This window comes from Canis lupus, chromosome 8 (assembly GCF_048164855.1).
Source record: "Canis lupus baileyi chromosome 8, mCanLup2.hap1, whole genome shotgun sequence".
Classification (NCBI taxonomy): Eukaryota; Metazoa; Chordata; class Mammalia; order Carnivora; family Canidae; genus Canis; species Canis lupus.
In genome coordinates this window covers 39,497,394-39,520,271 of record NC_132845.1, presented here as the reverse complement: position 1 = coordinate 39,520,271, position 22,878 = coordinate 39,497,394, and the positions used below count along the sequence as shown (strand labels likewise).

The 22,878-nt window shown below is 56.2% G+C and overlaps 1 protein-coding gene across 1 annotated transcript; it reads right to left on the bottom strand.

Annotated features, from left to right (window-relative positions):
* Positions 1-102: 102 nt before the first annotated feature.
* On the bottom strand, positions 103-21,953 carry LOC140639182 (uncharacterized). Its single transcript, XM_072837681.1, has 15 exons — positions 21,819-21,953; positions 21,050-21,187; positions 17,850-18,063; positions 17,432-17,523; positions 16,932-17,052; positions 15,405-15,506; positions 14,101-15,216; positions 12,872-12,999; positions 11,364-11,856; positions 5,729-6,216; positions 4,139-4,546; positions 3,294-3,417; positions 3,016-3,086; positions 2,668-2,791; positions 103-1,732 (listed from the first exon to the last, which is right to left on the bottom strand). Exons 2-15 carry the CDS (start codon positions 21,104-21,106, stop codon positions 996-998), a joined length of 4,275 nt encoding a protein of 1,424 aa, XP_072693782.1. The 5' UTR covers positions 21,107-21,187; positions 21,819-21,953; the 3' UTR covers positions 103-995.
* Between the last annotated feature and the right edge of the window lie 925 nt (positions 21,954-22,878).

Genomic DNA, 22,878 nt, shown 5'->3' with positions numbered 1-22,878 from the left:
ACCCAGCACCAGTGCCACCAGGACTACTGAACCAGGAGGCAGAGAGGTCTGGATGCCAGGGCCCTGGCCCAGCAACCACATAAACAACAGCACAGCCCAGAGGAAGTTTCCATATTTATTCAAAGTCCTCTGCTGCCCTTTTGAGACCAGCAGGGCGGAGCTCCTCGGGAGAGCCTGTGGTCTGTCCCTGGGAATGCCAATCTGCCAGCAATGCAGAGGGCACGGTGGAATGCAGTGCTTAAGGAACCAGCAACTAACCGCTGACAGAGTGCTAGTGTTAAGTATCACAAACCCCACACCTCTGGAGAGAGGAGCCCCAGGGAGCAGCCAGCCTCTGCCAGCCCTGCCCTTGGTCTTCGGTGTCGGACTCCAGTCCCCAGAGCCATCACCACCATCACCAGATCAGTAGGGGGCTGCTCTTTGGGACTAACTTGGGGGCAAGTCAGCTAAGAGCAGAGTTAGGCAGTTTCCACGTCTCCAGACGGGGCAAAGTGGTCATGCCCTGAAAATGGGAGGGGATGTGGCCGGAAAGCCCCTGTGGCCACACCCAGGACCCAGATCCTCACAGGGATGGGCTGTCCCTCCCAGGGCCCAGCAGCATCCTGCAGGTCAAGGCCCGTCCTCTACACCCACCGGAAGGCACAGCTTGGCAGGGCAGAGGGCCAGGCCCACAGACAGCCCATAGGGCAGGCAGGGAACAGAGGAGCGAAGCAAGGCTGGGGGCAGGGGACCCCAGTCCTGCCAGAGTCCTCACCCCACCCTGGTGCCCCAGCCTTCCTCCCACGCAGAGGCCATGGGCCAGGAATGTGCTGGGGCTTCATGAAGCCAGAAGAGGAATGGCCACGAGGTGGTTGGGGCTTTCCACTCTGGAGTGTGTGCCAGGCACGGGTGCAGGCGGGCAGGCAGCTGGGATGGAAGCCAGAGGCCGAGGCGCCCTGAGGTGACCCCAGCCTAGCCTAGCGCCTCCGTGGGCCACAGGGCCCTTGCCAGCCCCCTCAGCCCACAGGCTGGGCCATCTTGGCGTGCAGGCTCTGGTGGGCGATAAGGTGGGCGCGCTGCTTGAAGCTCTTGTCGCACTCGCCGCAGCCGAAGGGCCGCTCGCCCGTGTGCACCCGCCGGTGGTCCAGCAGGTAGGAGCGCAGCGAGAAGCTCTTGCCACACTCGCTGCAGCCGAAGGGCTTCTCGCCCGTGTGGATGCGCTGGTGGTCGGCCAGGTAGGCGCTGCGGCTGAAACTCTTGCCGCACTGCGAGCAGGAGAAGGGCTTCTGGCCCGTGTGCACGCCCTGGTGGCGCACCAGGTCCGAGGAGCTGCGGAAGCTCTTCCCGCACTCCTGGCACTTGTGCGGCTTTTCGCCCGTGTGCGTGCGCTGGTGGCGCGCCAGGTCCGAGCCCCAGCGGAAGCGCTTGCCACACTGGCCGCAGCTGTGTGGCTTCTCCGCTGCCAGGTCCCGCAGCTGTTGCCGGCGGGTCGGCGGCCGCCCCCTCCGCGCCCCCGCAGCACAGGCCAGGGGCGCCCCTGGCCGGGCTTCACCCTCCCAGGCCTCCGGCTGCTCCTTGGGGCTCCAGGACACAGTCACGTCCCTGCGCCCACTGCCACTGCCGCTGCTGCCGGCCTGGCCTGCAGATGCCACTGTCTCCTCCAGCCCAGCCTGCTGGCCTTGGCTCTTGAGCCCCAAACCTGCAAGCCGAGAGGGGGCGGCCTCTTCAGTTCCACTGGGTTCTGGGACCAGAGCTGGGGCGAGGCAGAAAAAAGACTCAGGTTCCGAAAGCCCTGGGCTGCACACACCCCAGCCTCAGTTTCCTTATCCGTAAAATAGGGATGTGATAAAATGCCAGCAGAGCACCACTTCAGAGGCAGCGGCAAGGGGTCCAGCTGGGCTGATCCTGCCCCACAGGCACTAATGATACACCTAACCCTCCCACACCCATGGCAGGGCCACACTGGCACCCAATGTCCCACCCTCTGAACCCTGGCTATTCAAAGTCCAAAGCGGAACACATTCAGGTAGTTCATAAAGTAGCCAAACTCCCAGTATTTCTTACACAAAACCGAGAACCCACATGGGTTCAGCCTCTGTGGCTGTTCTCACCCCACAAGCTCTTGTCCCCTAAACTCAAGGGCAGATTTGGACAGGGAAGGATCCTAGCCCTCCCACTGGGTCATGCAGATTAAATGAGACAATCTCCAAATGGTGCTCAGAGAGGCTCTAGCATGGAGTGGCCTCCGAAGAGCAGGGCCCAGGCCTCGGCGCACAGACAGCAGATGTTCTCACTGTCAGCACCTCTCCTCACAACCACTGTCTAGACAGAGTCCTGGCTCAGCCCCTCCAGTGTCCATTGACCCCTCTGAGTTTTTGATCTCTCGTCTGTGAACGGCGTCAACCCTTCTATGCAGCAGGTCGTGAGAATCACAAGAAGATGCCCGTTTGCGAGCTCAGCACAGTGCTGGCACGTTGCAAGCGCCCATGATATGGTAACACACACTTATGGGCAAAGACAAACTAACATTAACCCAAAGAAAAATCATCCAGGGCTCTTGAAAAGACCCAGCGAAAGCCCACTTCTGAGCCACCTAAGGAGGGGGTAGGAAGACTCGGTGTACGGCCTGCCTGAGCCCACCCTCTGTCACTGGGACCCCCAAGGGTCCTGTCTGCACCCACTGCTTACCCAGGGTGACATTCCGGGAGTTCTCTCGCTTTATGTCCCAGAAGAGTTCCCTCTGGGCAGGGTCCAGAGATCCCCATTCTTCACGGGAGAAATAGAAAGGAATGTCTCCAAATGTCACAGGTCCCTAGAATGAGGTTAAAAAAAAACAATGACCTGGCTCAGGACTGCCACTCTGGACTCCCCCAGGCAGCCATGGGTGGGAAGAGGGGGCTGGGATGGAGACTAGGATGGGTTCAGGCAGGACCAGGGTGGGTAGAAAAGGCACTTTTCTTGATGAAAAGACAAGGTCCATTTGTGGGACTCAACAGCTCCGAGTGCCTTGGAGGGGACAAGTGGACTGTAACTCACGTGGACCTTGGAGGCAAAGCAGGTATCTGTTGGCCCTCTGGCACTCCCCTCTTTAAGAGCAGGAAGCAGGGCTGAGGGAAAAGAACAGAGCCTCACAGAGGCCAGCCCAGGCCAGGAGTGAGACCTCACACATGCGGGCGTGCGCGCGCACACACACACACACACACACACACACATTCCTAGGCTTCTTAGAACACACATGGCCTTCCTACTACAGTGCAACGCCCAGGAAGGAACCAGGCCTCCGCCCAGCGATTGTGGCCTACAAGCTTACTCACCACCAGGGCTGTGCTGCTCCCAAGGTACAGGTGGCCAGCTTCGTGCCCCCACCTTCATGGGAAGCCCCTTGGTCTGGGATCCCTGGACTGTAGCCTCAGGTTCCACCTCCTCTGAGGGCACTTCCTGTGCAGGAACCACAACATGCTCATCAGCACCGAGACCAGATGGGGGAGACAGAGCTTAATCCCTGGGAAGGAGACACAGGACACGTCCCTCAGGATGCAGGGGGGTGGGGAAGGAGAACATGGGGTCCCAGAAAAATCCCGAGGAGAATGTGACACCAGGCAGTGCCGTGTGCCCAAGGATAGTCCCTGATCAAGCATGAGGCAGAACAGATCCCAAAGGCCAAAATCACAGAGCCACTTAGTAAGAGGGTGTGGGGACAGACCTCCATGCCAAGGGCAGACCTCCACACGCCAGCTGCTCCTTAGCACCTCCCCAAGTGTCAAGAATCCAATGCCCCACCGAGAACAGGGTTCCCATGGACAGCTACCTTCTCACACCCACTCTGCTGCTCTCATTACACATATCACTGTATCCCCAGGGCCTGGTCTACAGCAGAACATAAAAAAATATTTGCAGAAGCTGTGTGACGCTAAAAGTGCCTTTCTGGAGCATGCCTACTTTGGTCCTGCTGCCACCCTCCAAAGCCTTTCCAAAAAGAAACCAGAGTCACTTGGACAGGGTCGCTCAGAAAGGCAACACCTGTCATGATGTGCTCCTGTTGATGCTCCTTGTGGCCCTGCATCCCACCATCCCTGGAGGACTTGTTTCTATTGAGACGGCCACCGCTCCTCAGCCAGGTGCCACCCAGGTGCCACCGGGTGTGGGAGGGGCTCCTCACCTGCCGCTGGGCTTTCACTGGCTGCTTCTGCAGGACCTCCACCAGGGCGACGGCCTCCTCGCCACTCCCCGGACTCCGCTCCCGCACCCAGTCCTGGACATCTCCAGGCAGCACGCTCAGGAACTGCTCCAGCACCAGCAGCTCCAGGATCTGCTCCTTGGTGTGAAGCTCCGGCCGCAGCCAGCGGCAGCAGAGCTCCCAGAGCTGGCTGAAGGCCTCGTGGGGCCCACCCACGTCCCTATAGCAGAAATGCCGAAAGCGCTGGCGGCAGGCCTCAGAATCCCTGCTGTCTTCTTGCTGGGCAGAGTCCTGCTCCCAGGAAGAATCTTCCACCTTCACGATCAGCAGACCTGCTCCCTCCCCAGGGGCCTCCTCCTGAGACTCTGGGGGGGCTGCCATTCCCCTGGCCTAAAGCTCAGGACTGCTTGGCCTCACCGGGCCTGGGAGCCAGTCCTTCAGTCTCCCAGAGGGATCCCCTGTGGCAGCCGGGTGGGCATCTGGACACGCATTCCTGGGGAAAGAGCAAAAAGTGGCGGGGGGGGCAGTACATGAGCAAACACCAGCCAGCCTGCTCCTGTCCTTTCCTGGCCCTGAAGTCTTTTTAGGCTCTCCCGGAATGCCTCACTCCTATGACAAGCTCTTTACCCACACCAGCTACAGCCCTTTATCCTCAGCTCTGAAATCCAAAACTCCCAGGTTTTTACTCCCTGGCCTACTGATATAGGCATATTTACTCCCTGGCCTACTGATGTGAGCATATTTATGATCTCCACTTATCTCATTTAATTTCATATTCATAGGTTTCACAGCAAAAACCTTTATGTGTTTCTTCTGTTTGGAAATATTCACCGAAATATATTTACCATGTGTATTTCTGTATGTGCACTACACTTCAATAAAAAATTTAATTAATACATTTGATTACTGAGAACTGCTGCAGATTCTGCTGGTGGGGTCACTCGATATGCCATGTGTGCTGTATTAGCTTCTTCAAGTTTGAAATTTTCGGAATTCCAAAACACATCTTGGCCCTGGGGTGTCAGCAAAGAGCTCACAGACACCAGCTAAGCCATTTATCCACAGGTAGGTATGAATGACATACTTATACCCTACGTTGCTACTCCTTACAATAGTCCTGAAAAGCGTGTATTTTGAAATTTCCTTTAATTGCTCTTTTTTTCCAACAAAAAGTGACATAGAGCATTATAATTTTAATAAGGTGAGAGAATTTAAACAATACAGAAACACGTAAAATAGAAACCCCCTTCCAAATGCAGTTGCAACCTCCCGTGAACAGTAGGACATGTGACCTCCTGGACTTTTTCCCTGTCCATTTACTGAAAATTTATCTACAGAAACGGGGAAAACCAAGTGTTTTTGTGTGTTTTACGTAAATGAGGTCCTCCTGCACGCACTATTTTGTAGCTTGCTTTTCTGCCTAACAATGCTTCTTCATTGGCCGCTCTGGGAGACTCCACGGGGTGGACGCGCTCCAGGTTAACAGGTACCCGGGTGAGGCACCGGGCTGGTTTGCAGTCCTTCTCTCACACGCGCTAAGCGCCTGCTTTACTTTATTCTTCCACGCCTCACAACACCCCCGAAAGGTACGCGCTCCGTTCTCATCCTCCAGTGACCGAGGAGAAGGCTCCGCTCGGAGAGGGCCAGGGACTCACCAGGGTCGCTCGGCAGGACGCGGCGGGCGGGACGGCGGACCTGGCCGGAGCCCCGCGCTCCGACCCCAGCAGCCTCGCCTGCGCGCGGCTGAGAGGCGGCGGCGGGCGGGCTGGGCGAGCGCAGGCGCCCCACCCGCGGCGCTTCCCAGCAGCGCGCGCCCCCTCCGGCCTCTGTCTCCGGGCGCCGTCTGCGGACGCCCGGAGCCCCGCACTCGAGAGCAGAGCTCGGCGGCCCGGGTCGCCGGTCCCGCCCCCGGGATACACACCGCCCACAGCCGCCCAGGCGTTCCTGGTTCCGCCACCAGGTCCCTGCGCCGGAAGTCCGCGCGGGGCTCGCCGGGAAGCAGCACGGCGCATGCGCCGCAGCCAGCACTCGCACTACCCGCCCCAGAAGGCCGCTGCCCACTGAGTCCGAGGAATAGCCAATGAACGAGGAGAATCCCCGGAGTTGGCCAATCAGGAGGCAGCGGCTCCCCGCGCATCCACACCTGTGACCCCGAGCTGAGTTCTGCGTCTGGACTTCGATCTTTCAGAATTCTCCGCCTTCCGGACGGGTGACAGGCGAAAAGGCCAAGCCGAGGTTGGCCGAGTGGGCCGAGACCGCGTCTGGCCCAGCCACGACTAGACTGCCCGATCCACCGGAAGAGATCCGCTGAAAGCGGACTCTGCCTTCCGCCACCCGCTCTTGTCTCGAATGGGTGGAAGGAGGAAGGCCAGAGGCCGGCGCGGCTCGGGCCCGGGAGACTCCTTTCTAGCCTCCTAGGTCCCGCCCTCGCCGAAGTCCCTATCGGCTCCTAGCGGGGCGCGGAGCTTCCTGGGAAATGCAGTCCAGTGAGGGTCCCGGAGCCTCCCTTCTACGCCGCCGAGCTCAGCGCTGGCCGGGGTCGTGCGGCAGGACACGGCCCGCGGATACCCTGACCCCGGGGCGCACCCGCTCTCCCACCGGCAGCCTCGTCTGCGGGACGGCGGGGTCCCTGCGGCTGGGCAGCTGTGGGTTCTCCTTCCCAGGCATTTGTACCTGCACCCACACTCTGCCTCTCTACCTGCGGATCTGAGACTCCGGATCCATTCCTGAAACCAAGAGCTCTCGTGATTTGTTTTGATTATGCAAGCATTGCATGCCTAGTGGAGAAAAAAAAAAATGAGTAAACTGTGGAAAATGATGAAGCTGTCTATACCCACAAGGCTAACACCCTCGATCTGCTCAAACGTCGCTCCCTCCAATTGGTTTTCGCTAACCCTATGTAAACAGTACCCCCGTCATGCTTGTGCCTTATTTCTCCATCATTACCTGACATCCTTGTGTAAGATTTGTCCCCTAATACTGGACTATAAGCTCCGTGAGGGCAGTGTTTTCACTGCCCTACTCCTAGCACCTGGATTTGTGCCCGGCGCAGTATTTATCGACTAACTGAAGGCAAAGAAAACTGGAGGTAAAAAATATTTCTAATAAGGCCATTCAGAAGTGAGCATTGGGGATCCCTGGGTGGCGCAGGGGTTTGGCGCCTGCCTTTGGCCCAGGGCGCGATCTTGGAGACCCGGGATCGAATCCCACATCGGGCTCCCGGTGCATGGAGCCTGCTTCTCCCTCTGCCTGTGTCTCTGCCTCTCTCTCTCTCTCTCTCTGTGACTATCATAAATAAATAAATTTTTTTTTTTAAAGTGAGCATTGTTGGGGATCCCTGGGTGGCTCAGCGGTTGAGCGTCTGCCTTTGGCTTGGGGCCTGATCCTGCAGTCCTGGGATCGTCCCACATCGGGCTCCCTGCATGGAGCCTACTTCTCCCTCTGCGTGTGTCTCTCATGAATTAAAAACAAACAAACAAACAAACAAAACTACTCATTTGAAAAAAAAAAAGTGAGCATTGTTTTTTTTTTTTGTTTTTTTTTTTTTTTTGTGAGCATTGTTTTAATCTGTTCTTACACTCCTACGTCTATGGATATTTCTAATGTAAGTCTGGAATATTTCTATATAAGTGTTTTGTTGATGATTCAAAAGTCTATCAAGGATTGCTTTCCATAGCACCGTGAATAAATAAAAGGTATCTGTTTTGCAAACCACATAGTTTCCATACCATGGAAGTGCCATATTTTATTTAAAGTTCCTTACTCTTGGACATTTATATTGTTTCCTTTTTTCTGTATTTGTAGATCATTTATACAAACACCCACCTTCCAACATTTGCTTGAACAATTTGCTGGAGGGCTTGTGTCAAAACTGTTCTGTGAAGACTGCTGGAGTGAATGTTTCTGGGCTCCCTCCCCTCCCTCTACCCGCCCCGTGGAAAACTGCACAAGGGAAAAGGAACCTGAAAAAAGTCCCTTCTTCTAGGTGTAGACTTAGTGTTCTTCCATCGCCCTCTATTGGCAAAGGCTAACATCAAGTTGGCGAGCTAAGGAGGTCTACAAGCTCTAATATCACAAAACCAGACAAAAAAAAGTGTATTGGGGGCTGAGAAACAAATTAATAGCTGGTACACTTACCATATATTTTACTGGGTACTGCTGGTATAGGGCAAATTACTTGTATACAATTACATTGACCACCCAATAACACTTTTTTAAAAAAGATTTTTATTTATATATTTGAGAGAGAGAGAGAGCACGAGTAGGGAGGAGGGAAAAGCAGACTCCCCGCTGAGCAGGGAGCCCAACGTGGGACTCCATCCAAGGACCTTGGGATCATGACCTGAGCAGAAAGAAAGCAGATGTTCAACTGACTGAGCCACCCAGGCACCCACTTTCTTTTCTTTCTGAAAGCATTTTAGTTTATTTTTCTAACTAGGAACTATAATCTGTAAATAATGAAAAAGTCAAAATTTCCTTTCTGGGAAACTTATACTCATTTCCAGGATTTATACTCATTATTTTTCTTAATCCAGAACTCTCTAAACAATGTTAAAAATTGAGAACAGAAGGCATCACTGTCTTGGTTAATGAAAATACTTTTAATGGTCTACAGTTGCCCATTGTTTTTCTCTGATATATAACTATTGCCTGTATTAAGGAGCATCTATTCCCATTTGCAGCAGAAAGACTACCAGCTGTTCCCCCAATATCAGTTTTCTCCTTCTACAGTAAGAATTTTTCAATGGGCACATGGCGATTCAGAATAAGGAGCATATTTTCCCAGGCTTCTCTGCAGCTAAGTATGGCCACGTAATTGAATTGAAGGCAATGAGATGTGACCAGACATGATGTATGTATCTTACATAGAAAAAGGATGGGTCCTGCTTCCTATTCTTTTTTCACTAGCTGCTAGCAGGAATTTGGACATTGTGGCAGGGACCATGCAGATGAGTAACACCGAGGTATCAAAGCAGTAAGAGAGAAAGTACTGGATTCCTGATGATTGTGAAGCCACCAAACTAGCTCCAGGTTTATATGCAGGCAGTGATGTGAGAAATAGATACCATGTTTAAGCCACTGTTATTTCAGACTTCCATTACAACCAATGTAATGCTGTAAACCTCATAGCATTACTGCCTATGAGGTTTTGTTTTGTTTTGTTTTGTTTTGTTTTTCATTAAGAATAGAACATAAGGGCAGCCTGGATGGCTCAGCGGTTTAGCGCTGCCTTCTGCCAGGGCATGATCCTGGAGACCAGGGGTTGAGTCCCATATCCGGCTCCCTGCATGGAGCCTGCTTCTCCCTCTGCCTGTGTCACTGCCTCTCTCTCTCTTTCTCTCTCTGTGTGTGTCTCTCATGAGTAAATAAATAAAATCTTTAAAAAAAAAGAATAGGACATAAAAAAATATTTTTTTATAATTTCTCCCATGGAGAACTTTCATGTCTTCCTGACTAAATTTTGATAGTATTTTTGTTTTTCTAGGAAATCATCCCTTTCATCTACAACTTCAAATTTCTTAATATATAAGTGTACATAGCATTCCCATTTAACTAAAATGTTAAAAATCAGCATATGTGGTTAAATCTTCTTTGTTTGGGATCATAGGATGGTGCTTTAATGGTGGTGGAGCAGTAGGCTAGGAAGAGTCTGGGGGTCTGTTGACTTTGTAGGATAGGCCTGCCATACCAGTCCTGACATAAGGCTGCCTATTTCCAGCCCACCTGCACATATTACCTTGAGAAATGCACTTACACCTTGGTTAAGATCCTATTTTGGATTTCTGTTATTCATAGTTGAATTGAATCCTAAGTGATCCACTGTCTCTCAGGGTTGTTATAAGGATTCAATAAATGAGGGGTGCCTGGGTGGTGGCTCAGTTGATTAAGCATCAGCCTTCAGCTCATCATGATCTCAGAGTCCTGGGATGGAGCTACACATCAAGCTCCCTGCTCAGCGAGGTGTCTGCTTTTCCCTCACCCTCTTCTTCTCCCCCTCACCTGTGCTCTTGTACTCTCTCTCTCAAATAAAATCTTAAAAAAAAAAAAAAAAGGATTAAATAAATGAGGAAGACATGTAGAGCACTTAGCCCAGAACTCTTAACACATAGGAAGTGCTCAATAAAGAGCTGTTTGTCCCAGGGAGTTACGCATTGCCAGGAACCTGTCACAGGGACATGCCCACAGGAGCATCCTAATGGGCATGAGAGGCTGCAGAATTTAGGCCTTCCAGGCATTTTTCCACTTTCCCGTGAAGATTTGAGCCCAAATTGTTCTGGTCAGTGGCCTATCGGGTTGTGGTAATAATCTTCACGACTAGCCTCAACCTTTGTCAGTTGAGAACAGAAAAACTGGGGTGCTCCAGGAGGTGACAGAGGTGCAGGCCACACATCACAGGCTGGCGGAGGAGCATGAGGATGAGGGAAGTTGGAGCATTCTCATAACCTCCCTTTCTCCATCCTCTGCTGTACACCAAGGAGAAACCCCAGACCATAGCCCCTGGCAAGTGGTCTAGGTCACCTCCCCCCCTTCCCTCCCACCGGAGGTGTCATTTTAGCTCCTGGCACATCAGTCTCTTCCTCGTGGCAGGGTCTTTATTCATTCTGCTCCCCTTGCTTGGAAGGTTGTCCCCAAATCCTTGTAAAATGGCCTCTTGTCATTCTCCAAGTCCCGGCTTAATGCTCCCGCCTTGAGCGGGGTCCTCTGACAGTCCGCTCCTAACAGGCTCCATTGCCTTCCCGCTCCATTCCTTCCGGTACCTGTCACTACTTGAGAGCAGTGTTTGTGCCACTCACGGGCTCGGCGGTCTCCCTCACTAGGCCGGAACCCCTTGCGGTCAGGGATCCCGTCTGGCTCTGGCATCGCGTATTCCTAGACGTTTAGCAAAGAACCTGGAACGCAGGCATTCATTTTGTATTTGAAAAGCGAAGGAGGGATCCCTGTCCCTGGGTGGCGCAGCGGTTTGGCGCCTGCCTTTGGCCCAGGGCGCGATCCTGGAGACCCGGGATCGAATCCCACGTCGGGCTCCCTGCATGGAGCCTGCTTCTCCCTCTGCCTGTCTCTGCCTCTCTCTCTGTGTGACTAACATAAATTAAAAAAAAATAAATAATAAAGAAAAGCGAAGGAGTGAACGCAGCGAAGCCTCCACCTAACGTTTCCCGCCCTTTACCTCCCCCACTCTTTACCTCCCCCCGCTCCCTGCCCTGACCTCGGAAGGTGCCAGGGCGCCGGCGGCAGGTGGTCCCCCGAGCCGCCAGCCGCGAGACACCCGAGCTGGGAGCTGGAAGCCGGAAGCGGCTCCGGCCGGGGCCCCCGCCCGCGCCCTCTCTAGGAACGCGGGAGGTTCGGCATCTCGGTGGTAGGCCCAGGGCCGGCTGTGAGGGAGTCCAGCTCCCGCTGGTGGGTCCCTCCGGCAACTGCTGCTCCGCGGAGCGGGTAAAGGGGAGCGTCGAAGAGGACCAGTTCGGATGTTGCCGGGCAACCGCGCTGCGTGGGAGAGGAGAGAAGCGGACGTAATGGATCGGTTCCGCTGGAGCCCGCCCCTCGCCCCGCCCAGACACCCGATTGGCTAAGGGCAGCGCTGGTGGGCGGGGCTTCCGGAAACCCACCCTCCGCGCTGCGAGGCCACCCAGCGAGGTTGGCCCTTCGAACCAGCTCTCCCGCCCCAGTCCCGGCGGTGCTACCCGCGGAGTCGCCCCTAGCTGGGGAGACAACCCCGGCCCGGGGAGGTTAGGCTGGGCCGTGCCTTGGGGCCGCTCCGGGAGGGTGGGCACTCCGCAGGGCTAGTCCCACCTCTGCCCTCCCGGGCAGGCGAACGGTGAGCATCCGGGTGGGGCTCCCCGAGGCCCAGAAGCCGGGAGGAAGCAGGCCAGAGAGGCCGAGCCCTTCCCGGGCGTCCCCCGCCCAGCCAGGTCACGAACAGCCGTCAGCCTCGCCAGGCCTTTCCACGACACCTCCACTACCTCTGCAGTCTTGGTTTCTCTCGTCAGACGTTTTCTAAACTGCCAAGTACCACTCCTAAGACGTTCTCGCCCGCTCTGTCCCAGAATGGTGACCTCTGGATGGGCCTCTAGAGACAGGTGGACTGAGACCCACGGGGCCCTCGGAATCATGTTCCTCTGGTGCCATGAACAGTTTTTCCAGGTCTCTGAGTTTCTCAGAGGCCAGAGTGGAGTCTTTAAATGATTCCCCTGGCTCACTCCACAGGTCTCTAAGTGGTTTAAGGCCTGGCACAGTGGCCAGAAAGACCAAGGAAGCAAACACCCAGCAAGTAAGTACTCTGTGCTAAGCTTGCACCAAGTACCAAAGCTCCCAGTACCGTTTTAACAAGTGTCCTTCCCACCTCTCTTTCATCTCAAGCTCCTGAGAGCAGCAGGCTTCCTTTATGTGATCAAGTCCCCCACAGCCCCTTACACTGAGCCAAGCAGAGAAATCCCATTTCTGAGTGATGGGAGCCATGAAGACAAGCTGGAGGAAACAGCTTTCTTTCTCACCTCTTCAAGAAAGAGCCATCTAATTCGCTCAGTCCTGCCAGCAACCCAACCCCAGATCCCACGGAGACCTCCCAGACACAACCAAGTTCTGCCTGGGCTCCCGCTAGTCAGCAGCTTTCTGGCACCTGGCTGATGACCTGCTCCCCGACGCCATCTCCAGCGGAGTCCAGTCCCCCTGAAGGTTGAGTCTACGGCCTGTTGCGCTCTTTTTAGACAGCCCTACCTCATACCAGGAGTTGTCGGAGTGCATGGAATCTGGGGGATTGACACCATGAAATTCCTGGACCTGCACCCACCTTCCAGCTGTCTGGTTGTTGGCTAAGTTATTGGGCCTCTCAGCTGTTTCCTCATCTATAGGACCGGGACGGAGTCCACTGCTCAGCATTGTGGAGATCAGAAGTGACCTATCCACAGCACTTGGCCGCACGCCCGGCAGGGCAGCTGCTCAAATGTCAGCTATTACTATTGTCGATCCCCTCCCTTGTTTGAGCCACCCCGCGGACCCCCTGATCCAGGGAGGCAGGTGGAGTTTCAACGGCCTCCCTCATGCAGATGTCCCCAAGGTCAGTTGGTGTCAGAACTGAAATTTGAGCTACAAATCCTGGATAATAAGCAGGCTGAGCCCATTCCTCCCCAGGGGAAAAAAAAAAGAGAGAATGGAAAATAGCTACAGAGGTCAAAAAGCAAAAGGCTAAGAGTAAAAGATCCAGACACGGGCAGATAGGGCAAATTATAAAGGACATGTACAAAGTGGCCAATGGGGTGAGAAGTAGCAGAGGGAGGTGGCAGCAGCCTCAGAAGGCACCAGAAGGGACGGCGGTCCCTGGTAAGGGAGGAATCCTTACTGGGTTACGGCCGGGCCCCATTGGAAACACATAGAAAATGTCCAGTCACAAAACAGGCTCCCAGTGCCTGTGACAGGAGACAGGGAGGGCTCAGCCCTGCTCCAGCTCCCAAACAGAAGAGCCAACGGAGGGTCCTGGGCTCAGGCAATGCCCGGAGACCGAGACTGATGGCCGCAGCACCGGACCGCCCCTCCGGGGGATCCATGGCCTCAGAAGTGGCTGGTTGGCTTCAGGTTTGGAAACCTCTTTGCCCAGAAGCGTGTGCTTGTGATACAGATGCTCTGGAATGGCCCCAAGTCAGGTCAGGGCTGGGAAGGAGAGTATCAACCCCCAAGCGGTGACTAAGGGATGCCTCAGCCATGCTGACACGGCTTCCCCAGCAGCCCCCCAAGTTGGACTCACCACCAGGACCCCACGAGACAGAGCATGAGCGGTGATGGGAATTCCAAGGCCTTTAATTCGTACCTCGTGAGCCTGCGCCTCACCCTAGCTCCTGTGTCGCCATGCCCCACCCCATGCCAGCACCTCCCACTCCCTTCCCACACCCCCTCTCACGCTGCCCTTGTGCCTCCCCCATGCTGGTCCCCCCTCCCGGCCTCCTAAGTGGGAGCAGGCGGGGGTGCAGCCAGAGCCCCCGCCGCCCCCAGCATCAGCATGGCCAGGGCCTTGGGCCCTGTCGTGTGGATCTTCTCGTGCCGGTGCAGGTTGGAGCGCCGACTGAAGCTCTTGCCACAGAGAGGGCAGGAGTAGGGCCGGACGCCACGATGGGTGCGCTGGTGGGCCGTGAGGTGTGAGCTGTGGCTGAAGCTCTTGCCACAGTCGAGGCAGTGGTAGGGCTTCTCGCCGGTGTGCGTGCGGTTGTGAGCAATGAGGTTGGAGCGCTGGCTGAAGCACTTGCCGCACTCAGGGCACGGGTAGGGCTTGACCCCGGTGTGGGTGCGCTGATGGGTGACCAGGGCCGAGCTCTGTGTGAAGCACTTGCTGCAGATGGGGCACTTGTGGGGCTTGGCGCCCGTGTGGGTGCCCTGGTGGGTGACCAGGTCCGAGCGGCGGGTGAAGCGCTTGGCACAGCGGTCGCACACGTAGGGCTTCTCACCCGTGTGGATGCGCTGGTGCTGGATCAGCGTCGAATGGTGACTGAAGCTCTTCCAGCAGGAGGGGCAGGTATAGGGCTTCTCACCCGTGTGGATGATCTGGTGCTGGATGAGGTGTGAGCTGCGGCCAAAGCGCTTGCCGCAGTCCGTGCAGGCGTACGGCTTCTCGCCCGTGTGCGTGCGCCGGTGGGTGACCAGGTGGGAGTGCCAGCTGAAGCCCTTGCCGCACTGCTCGCACTTGTAAGTCTTCTTGTTGGTGTCACCGTCGGGGGTCAGGCCCTCCTCGCTGCTCTCAGGGGTGCCCGTCCACCCCTCTCGGGGTTTCTCTGGGAGGCGGCCCTCCTGGGCTTTTGTGAGGCTGGTGTCAGGCGGGGCTGGTTTTGCCTGTCTCTCCTCTGGGGGACCTGGCTGCCCATCGTCTTTGGCTGGCCCAGAGCTCTGGCCGCTGCCTACTTGCTGCCCGCACTGCAGGACATCCCCCTGGGCTTTCCCCACCCTGCTTCTGAAAGACTTCACCTCCCCAAAGGCTGCCAGGGACGGGGCCGGCTCCTCCTTCCCCACCTCAATGACTCCTGGAGAGAGAGGGTTTCCAGCAAGAGAGAGACTTTCGTGAGGGACCCAGGGTAATTCTGGAAATGGAGATAAGAGCGAGGATCCCGGAAGTAAAAGCCACTCCCTGCAGAGGACAGGAAGCTGGCAGCCCTGCGCCTGGCAGGGCCACGTGTCTGTGCCCCAGGTGAAACAGCCATGCTGACAAGGGGCACCCCATAGCACCCCCATGCCATGGCACCCACCCACCTGCCACCTCTGCACGTACCTGTCTTCTCTTCCTCCTCATCTCCCATCTGCTGGCACGAGCTCGAGGCCTCACCCTTGCCCTGTCCTTGGGAGGTCCAGAAAGGTCTGCTGAAGGGAAATCCTGGCCAAAAAGAGACAGGAGATGCTGTACAGCAGGAAACGCCCACCACCCCCAGGAAACACCACGTGAAGAGGGAAAAGTGGGGAGACAGCTCTGCAAACATGGGGTAAAACTATATGAGCTACCTCACTTGGGGTCAGGTGTCCACCCCTCTCTAGGAAGCACACTGCAGGCTGACTGCCAGACACAGTCTCCTGAGGGGCTCCATCTCGTTTCCCTGAGCGAGCACCAGGAGTAAAGGGAGAGGGCTGGTGAGGTCAGCTGCCAACAAACCGCCTTCCGTCACACGGGCCCCTGGCAGCAGGCCCAGCAATGTCTCCCAGGCCTGCATCTTCCCAGACCACGAGCAAAAAGGACTCCTGGAGGAGGGACAGTAGGTGGAGGAAGCCCAGTGAAGGGGGTTTGGGGTAAAAGGCTGGGGGTGCAGACCACCCCGAAGTCAAGGACCAATGGCCCACTGGCCAAGTCCCCTGGGGCCATGGCCTGGGGATTCTGGTCTAGTCAGCAAGAGAGCAGCGGGGCCCAGGTTCCATGCCCTGATCCACGCCCTATGGGAGGGAAAGAATACACTGGACCCAGCAGTGAGTTTAGGGCATTTGTGAGGCTTGCTGTCGGGCTGCAAATGGGTGCTAAGTTCCCTCTAATTTCCCAGGACTTGCCTAGACCTGCCGGCCTGGGCCCTGGGGAGTGCTAACGATGGGTGATGAGCAAATAATTAAAGGAGTGAGCTGCCCTGACTCTGAGGCCCACCCCCGAAGTCAAGGGTGGAGTGACCAGCCCCCGGCTCCCCTGGGCTAGCAAGTATGCCCCTGGTGTGTACGGACGGACAGACAGACAGGACGTGTAAATGAATGGCAATGAAGGAATGAGCACCAGCAGTTGTCCATAAGACCTCCTAAATTCTGCCAACAAAACCAGAGTCTGAAACTGAGGAGTCAAGGTGCTGGGACTTTACTTACCACGAGAAACAAGGCCCCTCGGGGTGGATGTGACAGCTCAGGATCCGGGGGCCTGGGGACACTAGCTGGCACCAGTACCCCCCAGCCCCAGCAGGCAGCCCCTGCTCTCTGGACAGACGCCTCTCAGGTGGGGCTCTGAGGAGCAGGACGGTGGGACCGAGGAGCAGGACCTCTAGGTCAGCACTGCCGGACGCAGCGGCCACTAGCCACATGGGGCTATTGCAATTCAAACTTGAGCCGATTAGAACAAAATAAAATATAAACTTGGTAGCTCCAGCCACATTTCTAGTGCTGAGCAGCCACCCCTGGCTGGTGGTTCCCATATCAGCACAGAACAGAGTGGCCCAGATGAACAATGAGAAGGAGCTTAAGCCCCGGAAGGTGAGGAGGAGATGACGGAGACACGGCCTCCCTCTGGCTTCAGGCCTTAGGAGGTGGCCACCGCCAGCACCTCTCGGGCCCTTACCCAAGGCCAGCCCATTCCTCTTCTGCAGGACGTCCCTGTAGAAGCTCTGCTGCGTGTGGTCCAGCCGCCCCCACTCCTCTCGGGAGAGGTACAGAGCCACATCCTCAAAGGTCACCGGCATCTGAAACCACACAAAATGCCCACTCTCCAGGACATGTCGGGACACCCTGTCGGGGCGCAATGGCTCCAGGATGAGGGGAGCCCCCTGGCCCCCAACCCGCTGCGGACCAAGAGTGAGGTCTGTCGTCACGTCCGAGGGTGAAGCAGGACAGCCGCCCAGGCAGCTGTGTACCACAGAAGACAAGAGACAAAGCCAAGGGTCCTTTCTGGGCACCGCAGGCAAAGCTCAGGCTCTCTGAGCACGTTCCCCTCTGGCCCCTCCCTCAGGCCCAGGGCTCAGACCCAGACGAGGATCCACAGGGTGATCCACAGCCAGAGATGCTGTTCCCCCACACCCCTCTGCTCCTGCTCCAGCCTCACACCAGAGCAGGGACACTCACCTGGGACCAGGCGCTGAGGAGTGCTGCAGCCATCTGCCGGTCCCTGGTCCTCTCCTCCCGAGAAAGCACAGGGATCTGGGGGGAGGGGAGGGCTGAGAGAGGAGAGAGGTCCTCAGGGAGGCCACCTCATCCTGCTGGGCCCCGCTGCTCCCCTGAGGGGACTCAGGCCTGGCTCACCAGGGACACCACACACAGCTGCTTCAAACTCCACCCCCGACCTGACCCAAGAAAAGGGTCAGCAGGCTCTGAGGCTGTGCGGGAGCGGCCTCTGAGGAGCAGGTGGGTGGACATCCAGGCATTTCCATGGCCAGAGAGCTCGTGCCCTCTCCACCTATGCTGCGAGCCTCTGCCTTTCCAAACCACAGCTGACACCCGAGAAAGTGCCTCTCGAAACATCCCTCTCCATCCCTCTCCTCACCTCCACTAGGCAGGAAAAGAGTTTTCTCCTTAGAGCCCTGGCTTAGGGACACCCAGCTTGGCACTCCTGGTACCCCGTCCCCCTGCAATGCACCCTCAGGGTGGGGCTCTTCTGGCTCCATCTTGATATGGGGTGAGTCCCAAGCAGCTCCCAAAGGCACCGTCTCCTCTGACTCAGAGAGCATTTCTTGACAAGGATGCCCATGACCTGGAACCTAGGAATGACAGCCCCCATCAGCACCTGGGCAGAGAATAGGAGACACAGCCTAGCTCCCCACCTGAGGTCCTGGGGCCAACACCCAGGGTGGCCACACACACCCAAATACAAGGCACAGCTTGAAGGACTGGCCTTGCTTCCTTCTGCTGGTCCTGGGGACCCACACATCTCTAGTTCACCTCCACAAGCTGGGGCAGCAGGGGAAGGCAAGAAGGCTCAAGGCCAGGCCAGGTGCCCACGATGCAGATGCTTTCTCAATTCCAGCCTCGTGCCTCCCACAGAAGTGTGGACTGTTATTCTTTTACATTAAGGAAACCGGGTGCCTGAGTGGCTCGGTCGGGTTAGGTGTCTGCCTTCAGCTCAGGTCGTGATCCCCAGGGTCCCAGGATCAAGTCCTACATGGGAGTCCCTGCTCAACAAGGGATCTGCTTATCCCTCTCCCTCTGCTCCCCCACCCACCTACCCTGCTCATGCTCTCCCAAATCCATAAAAAAATAATTTTTTTAATTAAAAAAAAAAAACCATTGAGGAAACCAAGTGCCGTGTATTGAATGGAGTCCCCCCAAATTTCATGTCTGCTCAAAACCTCAGAATGTTACCTTATTTGGAAAGGTCTTTGCTGATGTAATTAGTTAATGATCTAGAAATGAAATCATCCTGCATTTAGACCAGACCCTAAACCCAATGACTAGTGTCCTTATAAGAGGAAAAGACACAGAAACACAGAAAAAGCCACGTGAAGATGGCAGCAGAGCTGGGGTGAAGCCAAGGGACACCTGGAGCCACCAGATGCTGAGAGGCAGAAGGGTCCTCCCCTAGAGTTTGGGAGGAGGCCCTGCCAACACCTTGATTTGGGATTTCTGGCCTCCAGAACTGAGGGAATAAATTCTGGTTGTTACACAGACACAGGAAACTGACACACTCAGGCTCAGAGATGAGACAACAGCCGAAGATCACAGGGCCCGCGAGTGCTCAGCAGGGACTGGAACTCAAGGTGACTCACAAGTCAACTCCAGGGCCACCATTTCTTGAAGATGACAGGGCGGTAGCATGTGGCCTTGGGCCATTTCCAGGCTGACTCAATTTGGTCTCAGAAGTGGGAGTTTTGGGGTTTGTAGAAAAAAGAAAAAAGCCCAAGGGTACCACTAACCGTGCCCGGACCTGCGCCCACCTTGGTCTGACGGAAGGAAAACCTCCTGGCTCTTGCCTGGCACGACCCAGCACAAGGGCACTTCCAGGGTCCTCCCCCCTGGTCCTTGCATCCTCACAGCAGCCTCAGCTCCGGGTCCCCGGGACAGACTCAGGCAACCAGGACTCAAATCCAGGCCAGCCCCTCACCCACTGCTGAACCTAGAGTGGGCACTGCCTTCCCACAAACCTCTTCAGTTTGAGGAAAGTCACTTCCTTTGCACAGGGAGGCCCCTGGGGACGCCTCACTGCCATCCACAGCACAGGGACTGGTCAGGCGTCTCTGTCCAGCCCCCCGAGCTCCGCCTACAGAAGGTCTCCAAGGGAAGGACCCTAGACCAGGAGCTGGAGTGCCTGGAAGCCCCCTGGGCCAGATAGCCTCCGAGACCCAGCTGCTCTGCCTCACGCACAGATAAGCTGTGACAAAGAGCTGCACACTGGAACATTCTGGATAAACAAAGTGGTGCCAGTAATCATTACCATGCTACCGTGTAAGTTGACAGAACCAAACAGCAGCAAAGAATGTCAGGGACTCTGAAGCCGTCAGTCTACAAAGGCATCACGGAAGGGAAAGGAAACAGCGTGGACACCCCTTTGTGCCTCTCTGGTACGGATACTGGACAACTAAGACACACGGTCCCTGACTTACAACGGCCCAACTTAACCGGCTTTCAACTTCAAGATGGCACGGAAGTGACACGCACTCATTAGAAACCGTACTTCGAACTTTGCAACAGTCTCCTCTGCCTGGCTGGCGGTGAGTGGCTCGGTTGTCCCTGGGGCTGCCGGGCGGCAGGTGCCACGGCTCTGTCAGCCCCGTGGTCATGAGCGTCAGCGACCGGCAGACTGACCAGGGCTGTCTCTCCTGCCATTCTGTTTTTCTCTCTCAGTATGGCGTCCAGTACATTCCCATGAGATGCTCAGTGCTCTTTTATAGAATAGATTTTGTGTGAGGTGATTTTGCCCAGCTGCAGGCTGCTGTAAGTGTCCTGAGCACGTCTGAGTAGGTGAGATGAAGCTGTGATGCTCAGTAGGTTAGCATGTTAGATGCATTCTTGACTTCTGGTTGTAAGTCGGGGAAGACCTGCACTTGATGTGTGTTTGAACTTACAGCCCCTGGAAATACTAGTTGAGGTGCCATAGGTTTCTCTAACCTAGGTTCTAGGGGCTGTGCATGTTATTCTATGTGTTACAATAATTACCTTCTCGGAGCCTCCCAACCTCCTGGATGAGACAGGTGAGAACAGCAGATGTATGATAGACATTTTATACATGACACACCTGGTTCCCAGAGGTCAGGGGACTTGCCCAAGGTCACACACCTGGCTGCAGCTGATTCATATTCCTTTCATTCCAAGCCCAGTGGCCCTGGTCCCCGCGCAGTTTGTAATCACACCCGTGGGCAACAGGTATGGGAAGGCCTAGGTGCTGAGACCCAGAGAGAGGGGAGGGGGTGGTCCTAGGCAGAAGGGAGGGTAGATGGGGGCTTCCCCGTGTGCTCTGGGCACTGTGCAGAGAGCACCCTCACCAGGAGGACCCCCACGTACCTCCTTGCTATTTCTGGTAGCCTTTGGCTCACCAGGCAAAGCAAAGCAGTTTGATAGCTGTCAATTCCGGGGTGGAAGGCATTTCCTGTCATACCACCGGCTCTTCAACACCTCCCACAAGCCCATCCACCAGCCCTGCACCCAGGCGAGCCTAACTCTCCCATTGGCCTAGAAACCTTGTCTTGAAAATCTGCTCCTGCTCCAATTCCTTCCGGGGCATGCATCCCTCACCCAGCGCCCCGTCCATACCTCTCGGGCTCTCTCCTTGTCCTGGGTGGCCCGGGTGCCTCTGCCGTCTGCAGACATTTCTATCTCAGAGGTAGAAAACACGGCTGGGTCGTTTCTCCCTCTTGTTGGCCAAGCCGTCTCCAGCTTCTGGCCAGAAGCCTGGAAAAAGAGGAAGAAATCAGCCAGCCTCGCTTGGGCACCTCGGAAGCACCGTGAAGATCCCTACGCAGGACCAGACAGACCCATCCTTGGTCCCGATTAGAAATAAAGTCTCCCCGATGCCTTCCAGTGACCTCGCTCACTCTCTCTGAGGTTTTTTGGTTCCTCACTGGACAGAATGCTATCTTGCTTTGTCCCCTTTATCATTTAAGTCAGAACTCTGCTTCTCAGAGCAGCCCCGTTAGGGAGAGCCAGGGCTGGACCTGAAAGGTCTGCAGAGATCCCACAAAACGGGTGCTGCGTGTGTCCGCAGCCGTCACAGGCGGCTCAGCTGGAGAATCGAGGCCCCACTGTCTCCCAGGCCCAGGACACACGCACCCTGCGCTCCGCCTGGCCCGGCCCCACCTGGGCTCCAGAAACAGAGCAGCCCGCGGCGGCAACCTCCCGCCAGGTCCGCCGCTCACGTCCGCTCACGGGCCTGGCCGTGCCCTCTCCTTCCTGAACCTGGGTCCAGACCCCCTCCCTCCCCACCAGCCTGAAGCCTTCCACCTCTGACCCCGGCCCCTCCTGCCAGCCGGCCACGCGCGTGGATCTCGGGATCCACACGCCCCCCGCCCCGTGGCCCTCTCACCGAGGTGGAGGCGGAGGGGGCAGCTTGGTCGGCGGGGGCCCCCGCCCCCAGGAAGGGAGACTCCACAGCCTGCACCGGGCCGGGGAGCCAGGTGGAGACTGGGATTAGGGACAACAGGAAGTCCCTCCCAGATCCCGTTCCCCACGCAGCTGCAGCCCTACAGGGTTCCCGGCTTCAAGGGTTCCGGGCCTGGAGGCCCCGGCCCGGCTGCACCTGCCTCGGCCACGGGGCGAGCCCGAGGTCCGCACCGCCAGCTCACGGTCGCTCTACCTGGCGTTCATTTGTGGCACCAACAAAACGGGAAAATAAATTCTGTGGAAGGATTCTGACATTTGACGTTCCAAAGAGGGCATCGAAGCCGTCCTCACAGGAGGAAGGGCACCGCCGGCGGAGGGGGCACGACGCTCCTGGACACACAGGGCTTCTGGTGTCTCCGTGGAGACGTTCCTGGATTTCACTTAAGGCCACCAGGCCGATGAGCCGGTCCTCTGGGCTCTCCCCAATACTGGCATGGAGTTCTCCTACCCCCAGCCCCAGGCCCCACACCTTGAAAAGACACAGCACCACACGGATTCTTCTAGACCTCCTCCCCCCAGTTGGTTAAGCATCTGCCTTTGGCTCAGATCATGATCTCAGCGTCCTGGTATTGAGCTCCCTGTCGAGATGGGAGCCTGCTTCTCCCTCTCCCTCTGCCATCCTCCACCCCCACTTGTGTTCTCTGGCTCTTTCTGTCAAACAAATAAGTAAAATATTTAAGATTTTATTTATTTATTCATGAGAGACACACAGAGAGAGAGGCAGAGACACAGGCAGAGGGAGAAGCAGGCTCCATGCAGGGAGCCCCTTATGCGGGACTCGATCCCAGGACTCCATGATGACGCCCTGGGCCAAAGGCAGGCTCTAAACCACTGAGCCACTCGGGGATCCCTAAATAAAATATTTTTAAAAATTAGTAAAGTTCTCATAAAATTGATTTTCTTGAAAAATCAGAACACCGGGCAACCCTGGACTCATATTCCCCACGTGCGGGATCTGCTCTCACGTTGCTGCATTTGGTCCC

Coding starts and splice junctions, on each gene's coding strand:
- LOC140639182 (XM_072837681.1), bottom strand. CDS start 21,106: ATGTCTGCAGACGGCAGAGGCACCCGGGCCACCCAGGACAAGGAGAGA. Junction 3,418..4,138: donor CAGTGAAAGCCCAGCGGCAG/GTGAGGAGCCCC, acceptor GTTCCTGCACAG/GAAGTGCCCTCAGAGGAGGT. Junction 2,792..3,015: donor GCTTTGCCTCCAAGGTCCAC/GTGAGTTACAGT, acceptor ACCTCATTCTAG/GGACCTGTGACATTTGGAGA.